Here is a 17,053-nt window from a genome sequence, read left to right on the forward strand (position 1 = left end):
GTCCGCAAAGACGGGAAGATTGCCTGTTGGCGGTTCCTTTTATTCTTCACATGCATATTTTTGGCGAGTGAGGATTCGAGTGCAAATTGCGCCATATGGCGTGGATAACTCGGAAATCAGACTCTGATTTATTCTCTTGAGTCTTGACTTCTGTTTTTGAAATTTGAGAAGATTGAACGCTGAAAGAGAAAACCTAGTTTCAGTGATATCTTCTTGGCTGCGTCAAGCTACTGGAAATGTATGTCCGTTGCCGTGTTCGTCTCCGGGTGACCAAATATTTCTTATCAGGGTCAAGGTAGTACCTCAAGCTCCAAGCTCACGAGGTGCAAAACAAACCACGTATGAATTCCACAAGTTAATTATTAACAACGGTGGTAGGCAATAGCAAGGTGATCATTTACTTTTTCTTTTGGTTCTTCAGGGATTTTGGAAGGACCAGTAATCCAGCAATGCACCTGCGACAATCTATGAAACTTACAGTCCAACCGGCCAGGTATTATAAATATGTAATTTGGTTTCTTAGAAAGGTAATAGTTGGGATATGGTCTTGCTTTGGAAGTATATATATTTTTTTATTTGTATCTCTTGAACAAATTTATTTGTTTTGTCTACACTCTACAGTATATTTATTGATTAGGAGATTCTTATGGAACTTTAATTAAATTTTGTTTAATAGCAGTCAAACCTGATGACAACAAAAATCACCAACCTCTACCTACAAATTTTTATTTGTTTGTATCTTTTGAACATATTTTACTATGTTGTGTATGCTATATGTTCCTCCTGATTAGGAGATTCTTATGGAGACTTCAAATTCTATTTAATAATAGTCCAATCTGATGACAAGAAAGTTCATTAGAAAACAATTTATTATGAACCCACTATTACTGGCTTGGCTCCAAGTGATTAAACAGCTGATAGAAGGGTATGTCGTTTAATCCTGGAGCAGTTACAGGGCTTATGTTACAGCACAGGAAATTTCCCAACGGGCTCCAAGTGGCTTATCCATCAAATTTCACTAGCTCTTGGGGGCACAAAATTCAGCTGCTTTAACACATTTTAAGGTGATTTTATAATTTATACAATTAATGGAATGATGTTTTAAGCAATTTCTACTAAGTTGTTTGAGCTACTTCAGGATGGTTTTTCCAGGATAATTATACGAGCTTTTCTCCACAACAATTGCCACTGTTTCAGTGCATTTGCAAATTTTTGTGATAATTTCTCATAATATATGGTCTTTGACATTATTTTGACTCTGGAAGATAACCAAACAACGGTATCTTCTATTTCTAGTTCCCAGTCAAAACTTGCATATTCTCTCCAAAACATGCATATACCAGGACTCAATTAATTAAACAAGATTGTGAACCATAATCATTCAAATTGGTTTTTAAAAGATTGCACATATATAAATATAAATATAAATATAAATATATATAACTATATATATATATATATATATGGATGGGGTAGCATCTAGTCGCTGGAATATTCTTAAGGGTTTCTTTGTAATGCTTAATCTACTTTTTTGTCTCTCTTGCTGTAATTAGTAATAAATTTGCTTTTTTTCATTATAGTTCACTTTTGGTGTTTTTTAATAGTAAGGGTTTCATTCTCATTCCTAATTGCATAACTAACTTTCGGGGGACTATTATCAGGCCTGGATAAAGGCCTTGGAGAGAAGGATGAGAGAGAACTTTTTTGAAGCATTTGGAAAGGTCATTGTAGTGTCTGCTTTGGTTGGTGGCTTGGAAACTTATGCTTTGCTCCTTTCATTGGGAAAATGTAACCTCTTAACGCGCTACCACATACATTCGGGGGTCAGTAAGAAAGAACAAAAATTACCCTTTTTTGAGACATTGATCCAACTGTAAAATGCTGAGAGATAGACATTAGACAAGACTTTATTGAGTAGAAGCAAGTGAAAAAACATTTAGAAAATATGCTTTGAATATGAAATCAATGGGCATGCTGCGCGCGTGCGTTTTTTATTTGGGGAATATCAGTAGAGTCATGGTGCAGAAAGAGGGAGACTTCCTTCAAGGAATGATGAAAACATGGTGAGTGCACGTTCCGGTTGATCTCTTGGAACCATGAGCCCTGCTCCTCTAACTGTAGCTAACGTCAACCCTTCATATGCAACTACATACCCTCCAACCTGTTGCCATGCAAAGTTTATAATATTTCATGTCACTAATCCAGTGAAGAAGATATAGGGATAACACCTCTTCGAGCTGTTGCTTTTATTTCTAAATTTAGTTTTTATTTTCCTTACTCAAAAATAAAATAAAAATTTGTTGTTCTGCTGTGAGGAATAATTTTACTTTAGAAAGCTTATGAATTCACATGCCTTTGGCTAACCCGTCATAGTTATTTTCTTTTTGTTCCAATTTTTAGAGCATGGTTTTTCTCGTCTCAATTGCATATGCCTCTGCAGTGAATACACTGTAAAAGAGTTCCAATGCTGGAATCTTAATCTCCATGAATACATTAGACCCAGTGGTTCTGAGTTAGATGATAGCATGGCTTCAATTTTTTGTAAAACTTCATACACTAGTCTTTGAACAAAAGGACATGTGACGTGTCTACAGATGCATGGTTTTCTGTATCAGCTCAAGCTAGCTCATATAAAAAACTACTGTTCGAATCAAAATTCGTGGAGTTGAACTAACTTGTGGTAGTTATTGTCATTTTTTGGGGCACACTGTTCTGATGTGGAGGGAGGGGATCAAAAGAAAGCAAGAAAGAGGAAAATTGAGTCAGTGATATTATATTACTACCTCGTTATTGATGTTCCAAGGATGCCAAGCAGTCTTGATAGGAAGATTGAGGCTGTCTATTGAATACCTGGATGATGTAATTGGCACTTGAGCATCTAGATCTCCGCTGCAAAGGTAATATCCGATTGTTAAAACATTTGTTGACTCATTTCTGAACTCTGCCCTAATATTGTCAATAAATTACCAAATGATAACATTCTTCTTCATTGTATTTAGATTAGATGATATGTTTAGTAGTCATAATTTATTTAAGTTTATCATACCTATATATCCACACTCTCATGCCATCCCTCATGAGGTTCTTAATGATGGGTAGGATAGTTGTTGGACTATCAATCCATTTCGTGATTTTTCCGCTGCTCAATCATACATTAGAATATATGTAAGTCATATTCGTATAATTATATCTCAAAATTGGGACATGCTCGAACTGGTGAGTACCTGCAGCCGCTCCATGTTATCTTATTTGTGTGGAGTGCCATTTGCACCTCTGGAGTGTTCAAATAAGACTCGACGTAGAAGTCTGAACAAGGATCATTATCATGGACCTATTTAAAAGAAATATCTTAGACTAATTGGACCTTGTAGGTGTTAATAAAAAGCTATACGAACGTCTTGCAGCTCAAGATTCTAGAATCAAAACTTACTGATGTTAGTATTGGTTTCTAAGAGGAAGACAAATTTAAGATTGCAACTACTTTAAGAAAGTACTAAATGTACCGAAATCTTGGAACACTTACAGAACCGGTTGAGCCTTTCTTCGATGAAGGTTTAAGGCAAAGTGGAGCATAAATATTGAGGGTATCAATGTGTCCCCTCTCATTTGAGGCCTTTTTTGTATAGTACATACATTCATCTGAATATACTTCTCCTGCAAAATCACAATATTGATGGATGGCTTCAATGGTTTGATCTGAGATCAAGGCATGTGTCCACCAATGATCAAAGATCCCTTTACTGTTCGTATAATCATCAATCCATGCATTTCCGATCTGCGTGCATATCATCCTAGTTAGGACTGATAAGACAATAATTACTTTTGCCTTTCATATGTAAATTTTTAAGCAAAGAAGACGTCTATTCAAACTTTTTATGAACATACAGCAATGCCTTTGAGATTAATGACAGTTTGTTGTGTGTATTTGTTGTTGAGCAGAATGGTATACGCAAGCTGAGGCACATAATGACCAGCGTAGCTTTCTCCTGTAATGTAAAAATCTCGGGATTTGTATTGTGGGAACCTTTCAAGCCAGTTGACAAGAAAGGTATAGGCATCAGCTGCGGTAGTTTTATCTCCGGAGCGGTTATAATCAGATCGTGTATTTGAATAAGAAAAGCCTACCCCTGCTGGTGATTCCAAGAATATTACATTTGCCACTGCCATTGATCACAGAAACAGTGAGTGTGATTTTCTAATATTTTAGAACAAATTATGAATTCGGAGTCTATGCTAGATAAGAAAATTCTCCTTACCATTGTTCCATGCATAGTCGTTGCGGAACAATGTTTTGCCGTCACTGTTTACTCTGAAGGGCCCTAGTTCAGTCACTGCTCCATGCCCAAATGAAGAACATCCAGGTCCTGTTATCCCAGGTACCATCCATTGACAAAGCTATCATATTATGAAACTCTACTTCCTTTCAACATATGCATATATTAGTATTCCTGTTTAAAAGACTCGAAAAAGGCTCATGCCAATGGAGTTGGAAAATATGTGATAGACTGATGAAATCTACGATGCTTTTACATGATAATGATGTTCACATCATGTAAAATCTGTTACCATAGTATACAGTAAATATAGTTGCTGACAAAGTTAAATTATGCATTTTGACATGACTGCATGATGAAAGGGACAATGATGATAGAATGTCATTAAAGCTTAATACCTCCATTTAACCACAAAACCAATGGCTTGGTCGAAGAGTTTTGTGGGGACTCAGCAAAGTAATAAAAAAGTGCTCTGCCTGCTTGTGGATTGACCGTGACATAGCCTGCATACTACTCAAAATCCACACCAATTGGTTGCCCAGGCAGCGCATAAATCTTGTCCAATTGCATCAAGCCTTCTTGAGGGCCAACGTACACATTGGAGTTGTTTTTTGCGGCATGTAACTCTTGCCAAGGATGTGCAAGAGGACGATATTCTGATCTTTTGGTTTCCAGAAATTTGTATAGCGTCTCACCCTGGTTGGCTTCACAACATATAAGAAAAGCTGCAAGGCAGGAATAGCAGAGTAGCCATGTAGAGAGTTTAAGGGTTAGCTTCATCATCTTGATCCCCCTCTTATCATGGCATTGTGCTTCATAATTCTATTTATAACAACATAGTATGGCAATAACAAGGTGATTTGATTTGTCTTTTGGTTCTTCAGGGATTTTTTAAGGCCAAGTAGTTCAACAATGTGTTGGTGACGAAGGACAAACAATGACAGACATTAACCAGCCGGCCACGGTCAGGTATTCAAAAATGTACTCTTGTTCATAAAAATGTAGTATTTGCTGGATGTTTCTCTCTTTGGAAGTATTTAATTACTTCTTCTTCTTTTGTATCTGCCGAATCTGATTACAAGAAAATAACCAGCTTGTGCTGATTAGAAAATAATTTGGAAAATTCTCTTAGGATTCTTCATCAATTGTAGTATGTGAAGCGGACAAAAGATGAAGGAACAACAACGCCTGAGGTTTTACAAGGATCCCTAAAACACAAGTTCTGGGTAAAACTTCAGGTTTCAGAGTGACCACTTTTTACCGCAACTTTTCTCATATGCCTTGACAGTATTCCTTAGTTCTAGTGTGAACATTATGCTTATTTAGGTCAATTTGATCACAGATGTTTGTATGTGAATGTGCATGTATACATAATATCATCTTACTTCCTCCTCGAAGATTGTAGGCCATTGATGAATCTTACATTTGTCCGGAGTTCAAGTGGCAAGCTATGGATTGGTTAGCAATTTAGACGATGCAGGTGAAGAGTTTGAAACTCTATTTGCGCAAACTACCCTGAATTTGGTCACGGCGCTGCATGCACAAGGGGTTGTAGGGCCGAAAGTTTTTGGATGCCCTTGTTCTCGTTAAATTGGGCTGGATCAATTTTCTTTTGGCCCATTAACAATTTTATTTTATTTTTTTGTGACTGAGGAAAAGGAACCACCCAGGTCCTAGCCTAACATGTGATTCGGACAGTTGAGTGAGAATAAATTTCAGGTCATCAGAATAGTCCGCACAACATTGATGACAGGTAAGTGATAAGTGCCAAAAATGTACACTTTTAATAATGAATTACTAAGGCATTTGTTAGATAATTAGGGCTTAAAGTGAGTATTATACCATAAAATGTAAATATCATTTTCACTCACTTTATATTTGTTTTTTTTATATTTTCAGGCCCAATTCATACCAACCCATGTTCAACATTTGTTGGCCCAGTTCGTGAAGAGCACATTTGCTTGTGTCCACTACCATCTTGACATCATTCCATGCATCACCATCATTTTTATAGTACAAATTGGCCATGTGCAACACTATTTTTCAATGGTGGTGACATCTCTTACTTTGACATGGTTGGCCATTCAACATTTTTGGTTTGAAAATTCTCAATGGATGGATAGCCATGTGCAACACTCTATTTTTCAATGGTGGTGACATCTCTTCCTTTGACATATTTGGCCATTCAACATTTTTGGTTTGAAAATTCTCAATGGATGGATAGCTCATAATTTCCTATAAATAGAGAGCTAGGGAGAGAAGAAAGGGGGGGGGGGGAGAAAAGAGAGGAAGGAATACAAGACAACATTGAAGGAAGAGAGAAAGAGGCAAGAGGAGAAGAAAAATCAAGGAGTAAGTTCTTGAGTTTTTTCTCTTACAACAATCTCTCACATATTCTTTCTAGAATTTTGTGAGATTAATTGTTGGTTGTGTAAACCTAGTATGAGGAACTAATCCTCTTACTAGGGTGATGATGGATCCACTCTATTGTATGTAAATAAATTTGGTTTGATTATTAGTTTATTTATGCTATGTCAAGTGTTAATTAGCTATTCTTTATTGATAATTAAATCTTGATGCTTAGCTACCATCTAGGTTAAGATTAAATTAAAGCCACATATTTATGTTAAATTCGCTACGCACTACACATCACGCTAAGATAGAATGGGTGGGATGAGATTTAGTCAGAATGATTTGTTCTAGTGATAGTGGTTGGTGGATTTTTGAATGTATTCATACTAACGAGATAATTGGATTATTTTCATATATGGCATGAATCTTCTGAACGCTTGAATTGCTAGGGGCTAGCAATAAGTTGGTTGGGGGTTGTGATAAGTGCCAAAAATGTACACTTTTAATAATGAATTACTAAGGCATTTGTTAGATAATTAGGGCTTAAAGTGAGTATTATACCATAAAATGTAAATATCATTTTCACTCACCTTATATTTGTTTTTTTTATATTTTCAGGCCCAATTCATACCAACCTATGTTCAACATTTGTTGGCCCAGTTCGTGAAGAGCACATTTGCTTGTGTCCACTACCATCTTGACATCATTCCATGCATCACCATCATTTTTATAGTACAAATTGGCCATGTGCAACACTATTTTTCAATGGTGGTGACATCTCTTACTTTGACATGGTTGGCCATTCAACATTTTTGGTTTGAAAATTCTCAATGGATGGATAGCCATGTGCAACACTCTATTTTTCAATGGTGGTGACATCTCTTCCTTTGACATATTTGGCCATTCAACATTTTTGGTTTGAAAATTCTCAATGGATGGATAGCTCATAATTTCCTATAAATAGAGAGCTAGGGAGAGAAGAAAGGGGGGGGGGGAGAAAAGAGAGGAAGGAATACAAGACAACATTGAAGGAAGAGAGAAAGAGGCAAGGGGAGAAGAAAAATCAAGGAGTAAGTTCTTGAGTTTTTTCTCTTACAACAATTCTCTCACATATTCTTTCTAGAATTTTGTGAGATTAATTGTTGGTTGTGTAAACCTAGTATGAGGAACTAATCCTCTTACTAGGGTGATGATGGATCCACTCTATTGTATGTAAATAAATTTGGTTTGATTATTAGTTTATTTATGCTATGTCAAGTGTTAATTAGCTATTCTTTATTGATAATTAAATCTTGATGCTTAGCTACCATCTAGGTTCGATTACCATGATGCAACTTGAGACAAATGCCCATGTCCAATTTGAGACAAGCTTCTTGCAATTAATACCGGAGTTACCTAGACATAAATGTCATATGCTAGGATCTTTGTGATCGCTACATAAGTTATCATAAATCCTAATGCATTCTTGATTGTCCTAGCCAATCCAAATGCCCATGGATGGTTGCAATTGAGAATAGACGTGGTAAGTCAGATGCCCATGACTATTACATAAATTAGGGGACTTGATCTTTGACATGCATGGATAAAATGGTAATTGTCGGCTAAATAATTTAAATACAATAGAGTTGGTGAAATCGGATCCCTAGTGTTTGTTTATTTGTATTAATCCTTGTTTATTTTGTTTCCATTGATAATTACAAGAGTTTGAATTGCAGATATTTAATATTCAGTCCCTGTGGGTACGACACTCGTATTTGCCACTTCTATACTACAATTGATTCGTGCACTTGCGAGTATAATTTGGGTTTATAATCGCTATACTTTTAGCGGGTACTAAACCCCACATCAGTAAGATTGGGTTGAATCCCATCTGTAAGAAATTGGACTCTTAACCTCTCTCTAGAAGTGGACAAACCCATAAAACTATGAAAATTCTAGAGAAATACTTTCAGTCTTAGTTGGTTCAAACTCTCAACCTTAATGTTTTCCGTCTTTAAGCCTAGAGATACAATCAACTTACTCCGTCGTTTGCCCATTGACAATACGGTCCACAACGGTACTAAGTGCTTGAGCTTCCGACAATGGTATGTTTTGAATAAATTTTGTGTGGTTCAATTTATTTTGGACCCATAAAGAGTAGGGAGGCCAGAATTTCTATAGAACTCCCTTTCAAGTTTTAACTACTTGCGAAATTGGGCTGGTCACAAGACTTATCTAGTTATTGAACTCCCAAATTACTAGTTCAATTGGGCTGGCTGATCAATAATATAAAATGGGATGTCCAGTCCATAATAATTATGTTTTTTTAATTCCTATTGAAATTGGGCTGGATCTAATTCTTTTGGGCACATAAATAATAGGAGGACCAATGTAGGTGTAGCAGTAGAACTCCTTTTTAATTAGAGAAATTTTATCAGCACAACAATAATTTACTATTTTTACATCACTTTAAAATTTGTATAGTTTACTTAAATATCCTTATATACAATGACATATTAACCCTTAAACTAAAAATTTAAAATAAATCATTTTTACATATTTAATTAGAAACTACTAAGTTTGTATCTGAATTTTCCAAAGTGAAAAAACAACAACAATAGGATGTCGTTTTTTTGGAAGAAAAACAACACAAGCTATCATTTTTCTAGAAGAAAAACAACATGTTTATGTCTTTTTTCTTCCAAAAAAAAAAAAAAAAAAACATAGCCTGTCGTTTTCTGGTAGAAAAATAACACGATCCTACCGATTTATGTAGAGATTACAAATCAATAGAAGCTGTCGTTTTTTAAGAAGAAAAACGACGGATGATGTTATTTTTTTAACAAATAAACAACACGATGTTACTATTTTATAACCCTAGAAACCGACCTGGTGTGTCGATTTTTATTTTAGCCATATTCTAACCAGAAATCGCCCAACATTTGGCAACTACACACACTCTTATGCTATATACAGAAATCGGCAAACCCACATGTTTAATTTGAGAGATTTGATTAGATATATAAAAATTTAAGAGACAATTCACAAGACCTTACCTCTCCTCTAAAGCTTTTTGACATTGATAATGATAAATTTTTGGTTGTCTACTTGCACGGTTTTGGACGTCGATTCAGGTGTGGGAAATCAGTGACAGCGGGAGTTTCAACATGGGAAAATCAATAAGAGACTTGAAGTTTGAATGTGTGTAAACTTAACACTAATAATTCTAATATTGTATAAAACAAGGGTAATTTGGTATTTTCACTATAAAATTGTGTGTATACTTATAAATTTATGATATAAACTTATAATGGGTAAATAATGGGGTTGATATACTAGTTTAGTGATGTGTGTAAATAAAATTTATCTTTTAATTAATATATAATTATATTTTATATTTATGATTAAATAATAAACGTCAAGTAGTGGGTAACCCAAGTTAGATAGTAATGCAATAGCTGACTAAAAAAATAAAATATGATTCTTGTCTTCCAAACACTTTTGGTCGAATCCGTTTTCTCCTTTACACACCAACCTTCTTCACCTAACAAAAATTAAAAAGTCCAAGTACTGGCCCACTTCACCAACTCATTCAACAAAACCTATTGTTTCTTTTACATATAAAGACGAAAGAAAAAAAAATACATTAATTATTATTGGTATTAATTAACTTATATTTGTTTTGAGTGAAATGTACATGCGGTGAATTATAAGTTGGTGCTACATGAGTGACCCACCACCACTTGCTCACCTACTTCCATGACGTGACCTAAAAAGAATTATGATATGAAAGTGGGTTGGTTATGATCTTACTTATCTTCCTCCTATTAAGTATTTATCCTTTCACACCCTCAACACACACATATAAATATATAGATAAGACATTATACATGAGAGATTCCATATAAGTCTAAACTCGGATATCATGTCCGTATATAAATTTTTCACCTCTTACGAACATGGTAAATTAAGTTAAAGCCTAACACATTATTACAAAAATATTATTACTGATGAGAATCAAACAAAACTCCCAACTCCACACTCTCTTTATACACTCGCGTATTTTAGTATTAACACTTTTTTATTGTAATTTTCTCCCTTTCAAATTTCATTTTGTTTTGGTAATTATTATTTTTATATGAAAAACTGAATAGGTGTCCATTTCTGAAATATTTAGCTAATTTAATAGTTGCGTAAGACGGTGAAATTACTCCACCAACCGAGTAGTATTTGAGAATTTGTCAACCTACAGTGGTTGTAAAGCTGACCAATGACATAGACATCGCCACATAAACTAAATATGAAAAAAAATACACAAAATTTTACTTTGAAATCAAGGAAAACATTTAAAAATAAATAAATGGAATTCTGAAGAGGATAAGAAAAATCATATAACTTTCCACGTGGCACAATCGAGTAATTGCATATTGTTAAGGAGATGAAAAAAATGATTAGAAAATAAAGAAATTAGTATTAAAGTTTGAAAAAATGATTGGGAAAATAAAAATGCAAAAAATGAAAAATTAAAGGAGAGAGGGTCAGAGAGAACAAGATTCAGATCTAGAGAGAAGCAGGCAAAGCATGAGAGTAGGTGGTGGGAGAAAGTAATATAAATAAGCCAAGTCTCTCCACGCAAACTCGCGCCGTTCACTTCTCTTGAGCCTCTCTTTTCATCTTAACGTCTCATTCTATTCTCTTAAGGTACTAATATACATTCTCTGCTTTCAATCCGATTGATCTGTGATTGCTGCTCCATCGCTTTTTAGATTTGATTCACATTGTTTGTTCGTGTTCCGTTCTTTGTCTTTCTTGGTATGAAAGAAAATGATTGATAATCTTAACTGACGATGATGAGCGTTTGCTTTGATTTTCCTTGCTGGAATCTGTATTGAGTTGTGGATTTCGCATTTATTTTGATCCAGATCTGAATTGGTAAAGCTTTTATCCAGGATTGGAAACTTTTCATGTACTCTGTTCTAAATGAATTTGTTGTGGATTCTTGCCAAAATTCACTGAATATAGTTATTGTTTAACAAACTTTCTGTGGAGACTTCCAGTTTGCTCGGATCTCTGCTTCTTCTCATCGTCTATGGAAGAATTCACTTGAATATGAGTGTCGGCTTAAGATATTCACTTGTTTTACTGCTATTGTGTGGTTTAACTTGTTCACTGTGTTGTTCGTTCCACTTCTCTTATACGTGATATACATACAATTGCTTGTCTTATGCCTCCTCTTTTTTTTATCTACGTTTCATCCGATTAACTCGAGATCTCACTTTATCAGTTTAAGATCCGATTAATAGGTGACGTTGTTGTTGGTTTTGCTCTGTTCTATATGCTGATTGTTATTTTAGGAAATGAAATGAGACCGAAATATTGATGGATAATGAGTAATTGAGATTCTACAACTAGCGTTAGCCTTGATTTTCTTTATCTTTGTTGAAGTGTGGATCTAGCATTTATGTTGATCCAGATCTGATCTGAAAAAGCTTTTCATATGTACGTACTGGGAACATATTTATTGTTTGGCACATATGGTACTTTGTGTGGAATGAATTGGTTTTGGATCCTTCTGAACATTTAATGAAGCTAGTTTATTCAGTACTACCCCATTTTGCTCAGATCTCTTGTTTCTACGAGTTTTGACTTCTTGTGGTCGATGGCACCATTCACTTAAAGTTGAAAGACGTGTCAAATTTAAGATGATCTCTTCATTGGCCGAAATAACTTGTTCACTTTTTTATTCAGAAAAAAGAAATTAATGAATGAAAATGTAGGAAAAGATAAATAATAGTTGAAATTTCTCTAGTTGATTTGTTTAGCCTTTGTCAGAAGAACTCGTTCCTGTAGCAGTTGGGTATTTTCCTTGTTGATTGGATTCTTTATCATGCCAAGTATGCTTCATCTTCTAATCTATTTATCTTTTGTTTTTGTGTTGCTTTTACTTTTCATTGTTGAATGGATTTCTTGTCAGAATTCATTTGCAAGTATTGTTTTATAAAATACACTTATAAAAGGAATTTGACACTTTGTTTTGTGCAACAGTGCAATGACGTCCCACATTGTCGGTTACCCCCGCATGGGGCCCAAGAGAGAGCTCAAGTTCGCTTTAGAATCTTTCTGGGATGGCAAGAGCAGTGCTGAGGACTTACAGAAGGTGGCGGCAGATCTCAGGTCATCCATCTGGAAGCAGATGGCTGAAGCTGGAATCAAGTACATTCCTAGCAATACCTTCTCCTACTACGATCAGGTCTTGGACACCACGGCATTGCTTGGAGCAGTTCCAGCTAGGTATGGCTGGAATGGCAATGAGATTGGGTTTGATACCTACTTCTCAATGGCCAGGGGTAATGCCTCTGTTCCTGCTATGGAAATGACCAAGTGGTTTGACACCAACTAGTAAGTCATAAAATCTCCACTGTGTTTATGCACGTCTCTGTGATTGCTCTATTGCAATACACACACTTACTTGTTTGTTTCTTAACAGCCACTTCATTGTCCCTGAATTGGGGCCAGATGTCAAGTTCTCATATGCCTCTCACAAAGCTGTTGATGAATATAAGGAGGCCAAAGCTGTGAGTTTGCTGGATCCTCTTGCTACCCTTTTTTTTGTTAGTAGATATAGGAAAACTATTTTGATGCTCAAATCCGTTAAGCATTTGGGTTCAAGAAACTGTGCATGATTAATTAATTTTTGACCCTTTGAGAAAGACAATTATTTTGGTAGATATATTTTGGAGGGAAAGTAGGGAACAGACAGCTGCTGGGCAGTTTTCATTTTTATTGAAGATCTTAGATTGATGATAATTCTCCGCACATTACTTGAGTCAGTCATGGTGTTCGTTTTATAAAAGCTTTATGTATTTATTTATTCATTTGTTGGTTTTTTTCTCATTTGCTATTATTTTTCATAATTTCCTGTGGAACAGCTTGGTATTGATACTGTCCCTGTCCTTGTTGGCCCTGTTTCCTACTTGTTGCTGTCAAAACCAGCAAAGGGTGTGGACAAATCTTTTCCTCTTCTTTCCCTGCTTGCCAAAATTCTTCCAATTTACAAGTAAGTCTCAAATTTTAATTTGTATGAGTCCCTCCAGGATATAACCAGCCTTTGGAATTTTAATAACGAATCTCTACTAATGATTAATTCCTTGCAGGGAGGTTGTGTCAGAACTAAAAGCCGCTGGGGCAACCTGGATACAGTTTGATGAACCAACCCTTGTGAAGGATCTTGAGCCTCAGCAATTGCATGCATTTACTGGGGCCTATGCTGAGCTTGAATCATCTTTATCAGGATTGAATGTTCTTGTAGAGACATATTTTGCTGATGTCCCTGCTGTGGCATTCGAAACCCTTACCTCTTTGAAGGGCGTTAGCGGATTTGGGTTTGATTTGGTTCGTGGATCAAAGACTCTTGAATTGATCAAGGGAGGATTTCCTTCTGGAAAATACCTATTTGCTGGACTTGTCGACGGAAGAAACATCTGGGCTAATGATCTCGCTTCTTCTCTCAGCACCCTGCAGACTCTTGAGGGAATTGTTGGAAAAGGTGTTCATAATTTTGCATAGCTTTGGTGATTACCATTATACCTTGTTTTTACTAAAATCATGGTATCTGTTTCTTTTCTTCAGAGAAGCTTGTTGTCTCTACATCATGTTCCCTACTCCACACTGCTGTAGATCTTGTGAATGAAACTAAGTTGGACGATGAGATCAAGTCATGGCTTGCTTTTGCAGCACAAAAAATAGTTGAAGTAAATGCATTGGCAAAAGCATTGGCTGGACAAAAGGATGAGGTATCTATTACTCATTTTTTATCTGATGATGTTTTTATTGTTTGAAAGATGGAATTGTTGTTGGTATAAAGCAGAAACAGTGTTAGGTTTTTGCTTTTCTATTATCAATTTATATTCTAAACTTTTTCCTAACTGAATTTTATCTGGGGACGCTTGAGCCAGTGAAACTCTCCATCAAGAGCTGAAAATATGGTTATGCATTAGTGTTCCCTAAACGAATTAAGTTAGTAAATGAATTTGAGACGATTTGGAGAGGACCCCATGAAAAGCATATTTCGTTTTCACTTTTGCGAGATATTTTTAGTCGTGAAGATTTTCTTTGACACAATGTTTTACAAGGGTAATCACTGGAGAGAGAGAGAGAGATGGGGGGTGTTAGAGGTCAAGCCTCAATACAACACATGATGTGTTTGCAAGTAATGCTATGTATTCTGATTTGTTACGAACAATGCACATCTTTCTTATCAACACTTAATCTTCAGGCATTCTTCTCTGCTAATGCTGAGGCTCAGGCTTCAAGAAAATCTTCCCCAAGGGTGACAAATGAGGCTGTTCAAAAAGCTGTAAGTGTTTGCTTGAAGATTTCTTTGTCCCTTATATCTCAAAAATGCCTGCATTGAAAACCTTGGTCTTACATAAGATTATTGTTCTTTTTTATAGGCTGCAGCTTTGAAGGGATCAGACCACCGCCGAACCACTGATGTTAGTGCCAGGCTGGATGCACAGCAGAAGTATTTGAACCTTCCAATTCTTCCTACCACTACCATTGGATCCTTCCCTCAGACCATGGACCTAAGAAGAGTGCGTCGTGAATACAAGGCTAAGAAGTGAGTGTCTCAGTATTCATGTTGTTGGCCACTTGCTGATCTTTATAATTTTGTCAATTATTTTAATTTGTTTTGCGGCTGTTTTAGGATATCTGAGGAGGATTACGTCAAGGCCATCAAGGTGGAAATTGAGAAAGTTGTCAAACTCCAGGAAGAGCTTGACATTGATGTTTTGGTTCATGGTGAACCAGAGGTGAGCTTTCGTCTTAAATGCAATTGTTTTATCGTCAGCCAGGATGTGCTTTGTGTATTTTTATGAATGTCTCATAATTGCTTGCCAACAAAATTTGGAGTGCAGAGGAATGACATGGTTGAGTACTTTGGTGAACAATTATCTGGTTTTGCCTTCTCTGCCAATGGGTGGGTCCAATCTTACGGGTCTCGATGTGTCAAGCCTCCTATCATATATGGTGATGTGAGCCGCCCCAAGGCCATGACTGTCTTCTGGTCTTCAATGGCTCAGAGCATGACTAAGCGACCCATGAAGGGTATGCTTACTGGTCCTGTTACAATTTTGAACTGGTCCTTCGTCAGAAATGACCAGCCCAGGTGAGAAAAATTAATCCAACTTAGTTATTTGCATCAGTAATTAGCTGGGTAGTCACAAGGTTTAACTTTAGTAACCCTTGTCAGGCATGAGACCACCTATCAAATTGCTTTGGCCATCAAGGATGAGGTTGAGGATCTTGAGAAAGCTGGTATCACTGTTATCCAGATTGATGAGGCTGCCTTAAGAGAAGGTTTGCCCCTTAGGAAGTCTGAGCAGGCTTTCTACTTGGACTGGGCTGTTCATTCCTTCAGGATTACTAATTGTGGTGTAAAAGACACTACCCAGGTATGTCATTTTCCCTGTCTTTTAGGGTCTAGTGATGTTTAGTCTGTCGCACTTTTTTAACAAAATTTATGGCAAGCATGCCATGCTAAGAAAACCAATTCATTTGCTTGTCAAGAGTTGTTTGGAATTCTATTTGCTGCCTTTTCTTTGTAGGAAATATGATGTGCAGCATCTTTCTGCTAGAATATTTGTTTGTGATTTATTACCAAATTATGCGTGGTTTCCATGAATGGTGGCCAAAAGTTTGTTGTTGATTATGGTTCTGGAACTCAAAACTTTCTGTTAATGTCTTGGGCAGATCCACACCCACATGTGCTACTCAAACTTCAACGATATCATCCACTCAATTATCAACATGGACGCTGATGTTATCACCATTGAGAACTCCAGGTCAGATGAAAAGCTTCTCTCCGTCTTCCGAGAGGGAGTGAAGTATGGTGCTGGCATTGGTCCTGGTGTCTATGATATCCACTCTCCTAGGATCCCATCGACAGAGGAAATCGCTGACCGTATCAACAAGATGCTTCAAGTGCTTGAAACCAACATCCTGTGGGTGAACCCCGATTGTGGCCTGAAGACTCGCAAGTATGCTGAAGTTAACCCTGCCCTCAGCAATATGGTTGCTGCTGCCAAGCTCCTGCGCTCCCAGCTCGCAAGTGCCAAGTGAGTCCATCAAAGTTTGGTCAATCAATTATCTTTCTTACATTTGTGAAGATTTATTTTAAGGCCAAATAACGTTCACCATTTTGTTGAGAGCAAATCCTTGTCTTTCTTTTCGTTTAGGAAGTAATGATTATGTATTATTGATGTGGATTTTCTTGATGGGGCTTCCTATAAAAAAAAAATTGTATGAAGCTGTTCTGCCATCTTTATAATCCATATTGCTTGTGTACTTTTTTTTTCCTGGAATGTATAAGCAAAGGCCTAGTCATTTGCCAAAAAGCAATGTTGTGTTCTTGGATGATATGTGTCATTTAATGCCTTTAATGAACT

At 36.3% G+C, this 17,053-nt stretch overlaps 1 protein-coding gene and 1 pseudogene across 1 annotated transcript; one reads left to right on the plus strand and one right to left on the minus strand.

Annotated features, from left to right (window-relative positions):
* Positions 1–1,934: 1,934 nt before the first annotated feature.
* On the minus strand, positions 1,935–5,587 carry LOC120010979 (annotated as a pseudogene).
* Positions 5,588–11,149: 5,562 nt separating this feature from the next.
* Positions 11,150–17,033, plus strand: LOC120012878 (5-methyltetrahydropteroyltriglutamate--homocysteine methyltransferase 1-like). The gene is made up of 12 exons (XM_038864421.1): positions 11,150–11,306; positions 12,651–13,004; positions 13,093–13,180; positions 13,535–13,662; positions 13,760–14,151; positions 14,235–14,398; positions 14,881–14,961; positions 15,059–15,225; positions 15,313–15,418; positions 15,524–15,774; positions 15,859–16,060; positions 16,359–17,033. The coding sequence occupies exons 2-12, from the start codon at positions 12,655–12,657 to the stop codon at positions 16,725–16,727; spliced, it is 2,298 nt and encodes a 765-aa protein (XP_038720349.1). The 5' UTR covers positions 11,150–11,306; positions 12,651–12,654; the 3' UTR covers positions 16,728–17,033.
* The last annotated feature ends 20 nt before the right edge of the window (positions 17,034–17,053 follow it).

Source organism: Tripterygium wilfordii, chromosome 2 (assembly GCF_013401445.1).
Source record: "Tripterygium wilfordii isolate XIE 37 chromosome 2, ASM1340144v1, whole genome shotgun sequence".
In the NCBI taxonomy this organism is placed as follows: domain Eukaryota; kingdom Viridiplantae; phylum Streptophyta; class Magnoliopsida; order Celastrales; family Celastraceae; genus Tripterygium; species Tripterygium wilfordii.

Bases quoted from the DNA above. Each gene is read 5' to 3' on its own strand.
- LOC120012878 (XM_038864421.1), top strand. From the start codon at position 12,655: ATGACGTCCCACATTGTCGGTTACCCCCGCATGGGGCCCAAGAGAGAG. The intron at 14,152-14,234 runs GTGTTCATAATT...TCTTTTCTTCAG, and splicing joins TGAGGGAATTGTTGGAAAAG to AGAAGCTTGTTGTCTCTACA. The intron at 14,399-14,880 runs GTATCTATTACT...CTTAATCTTCAG, and splicing joins TGGCTGGACAAAAGGATGAG to GCATTCTTCTCTGCTAATGC.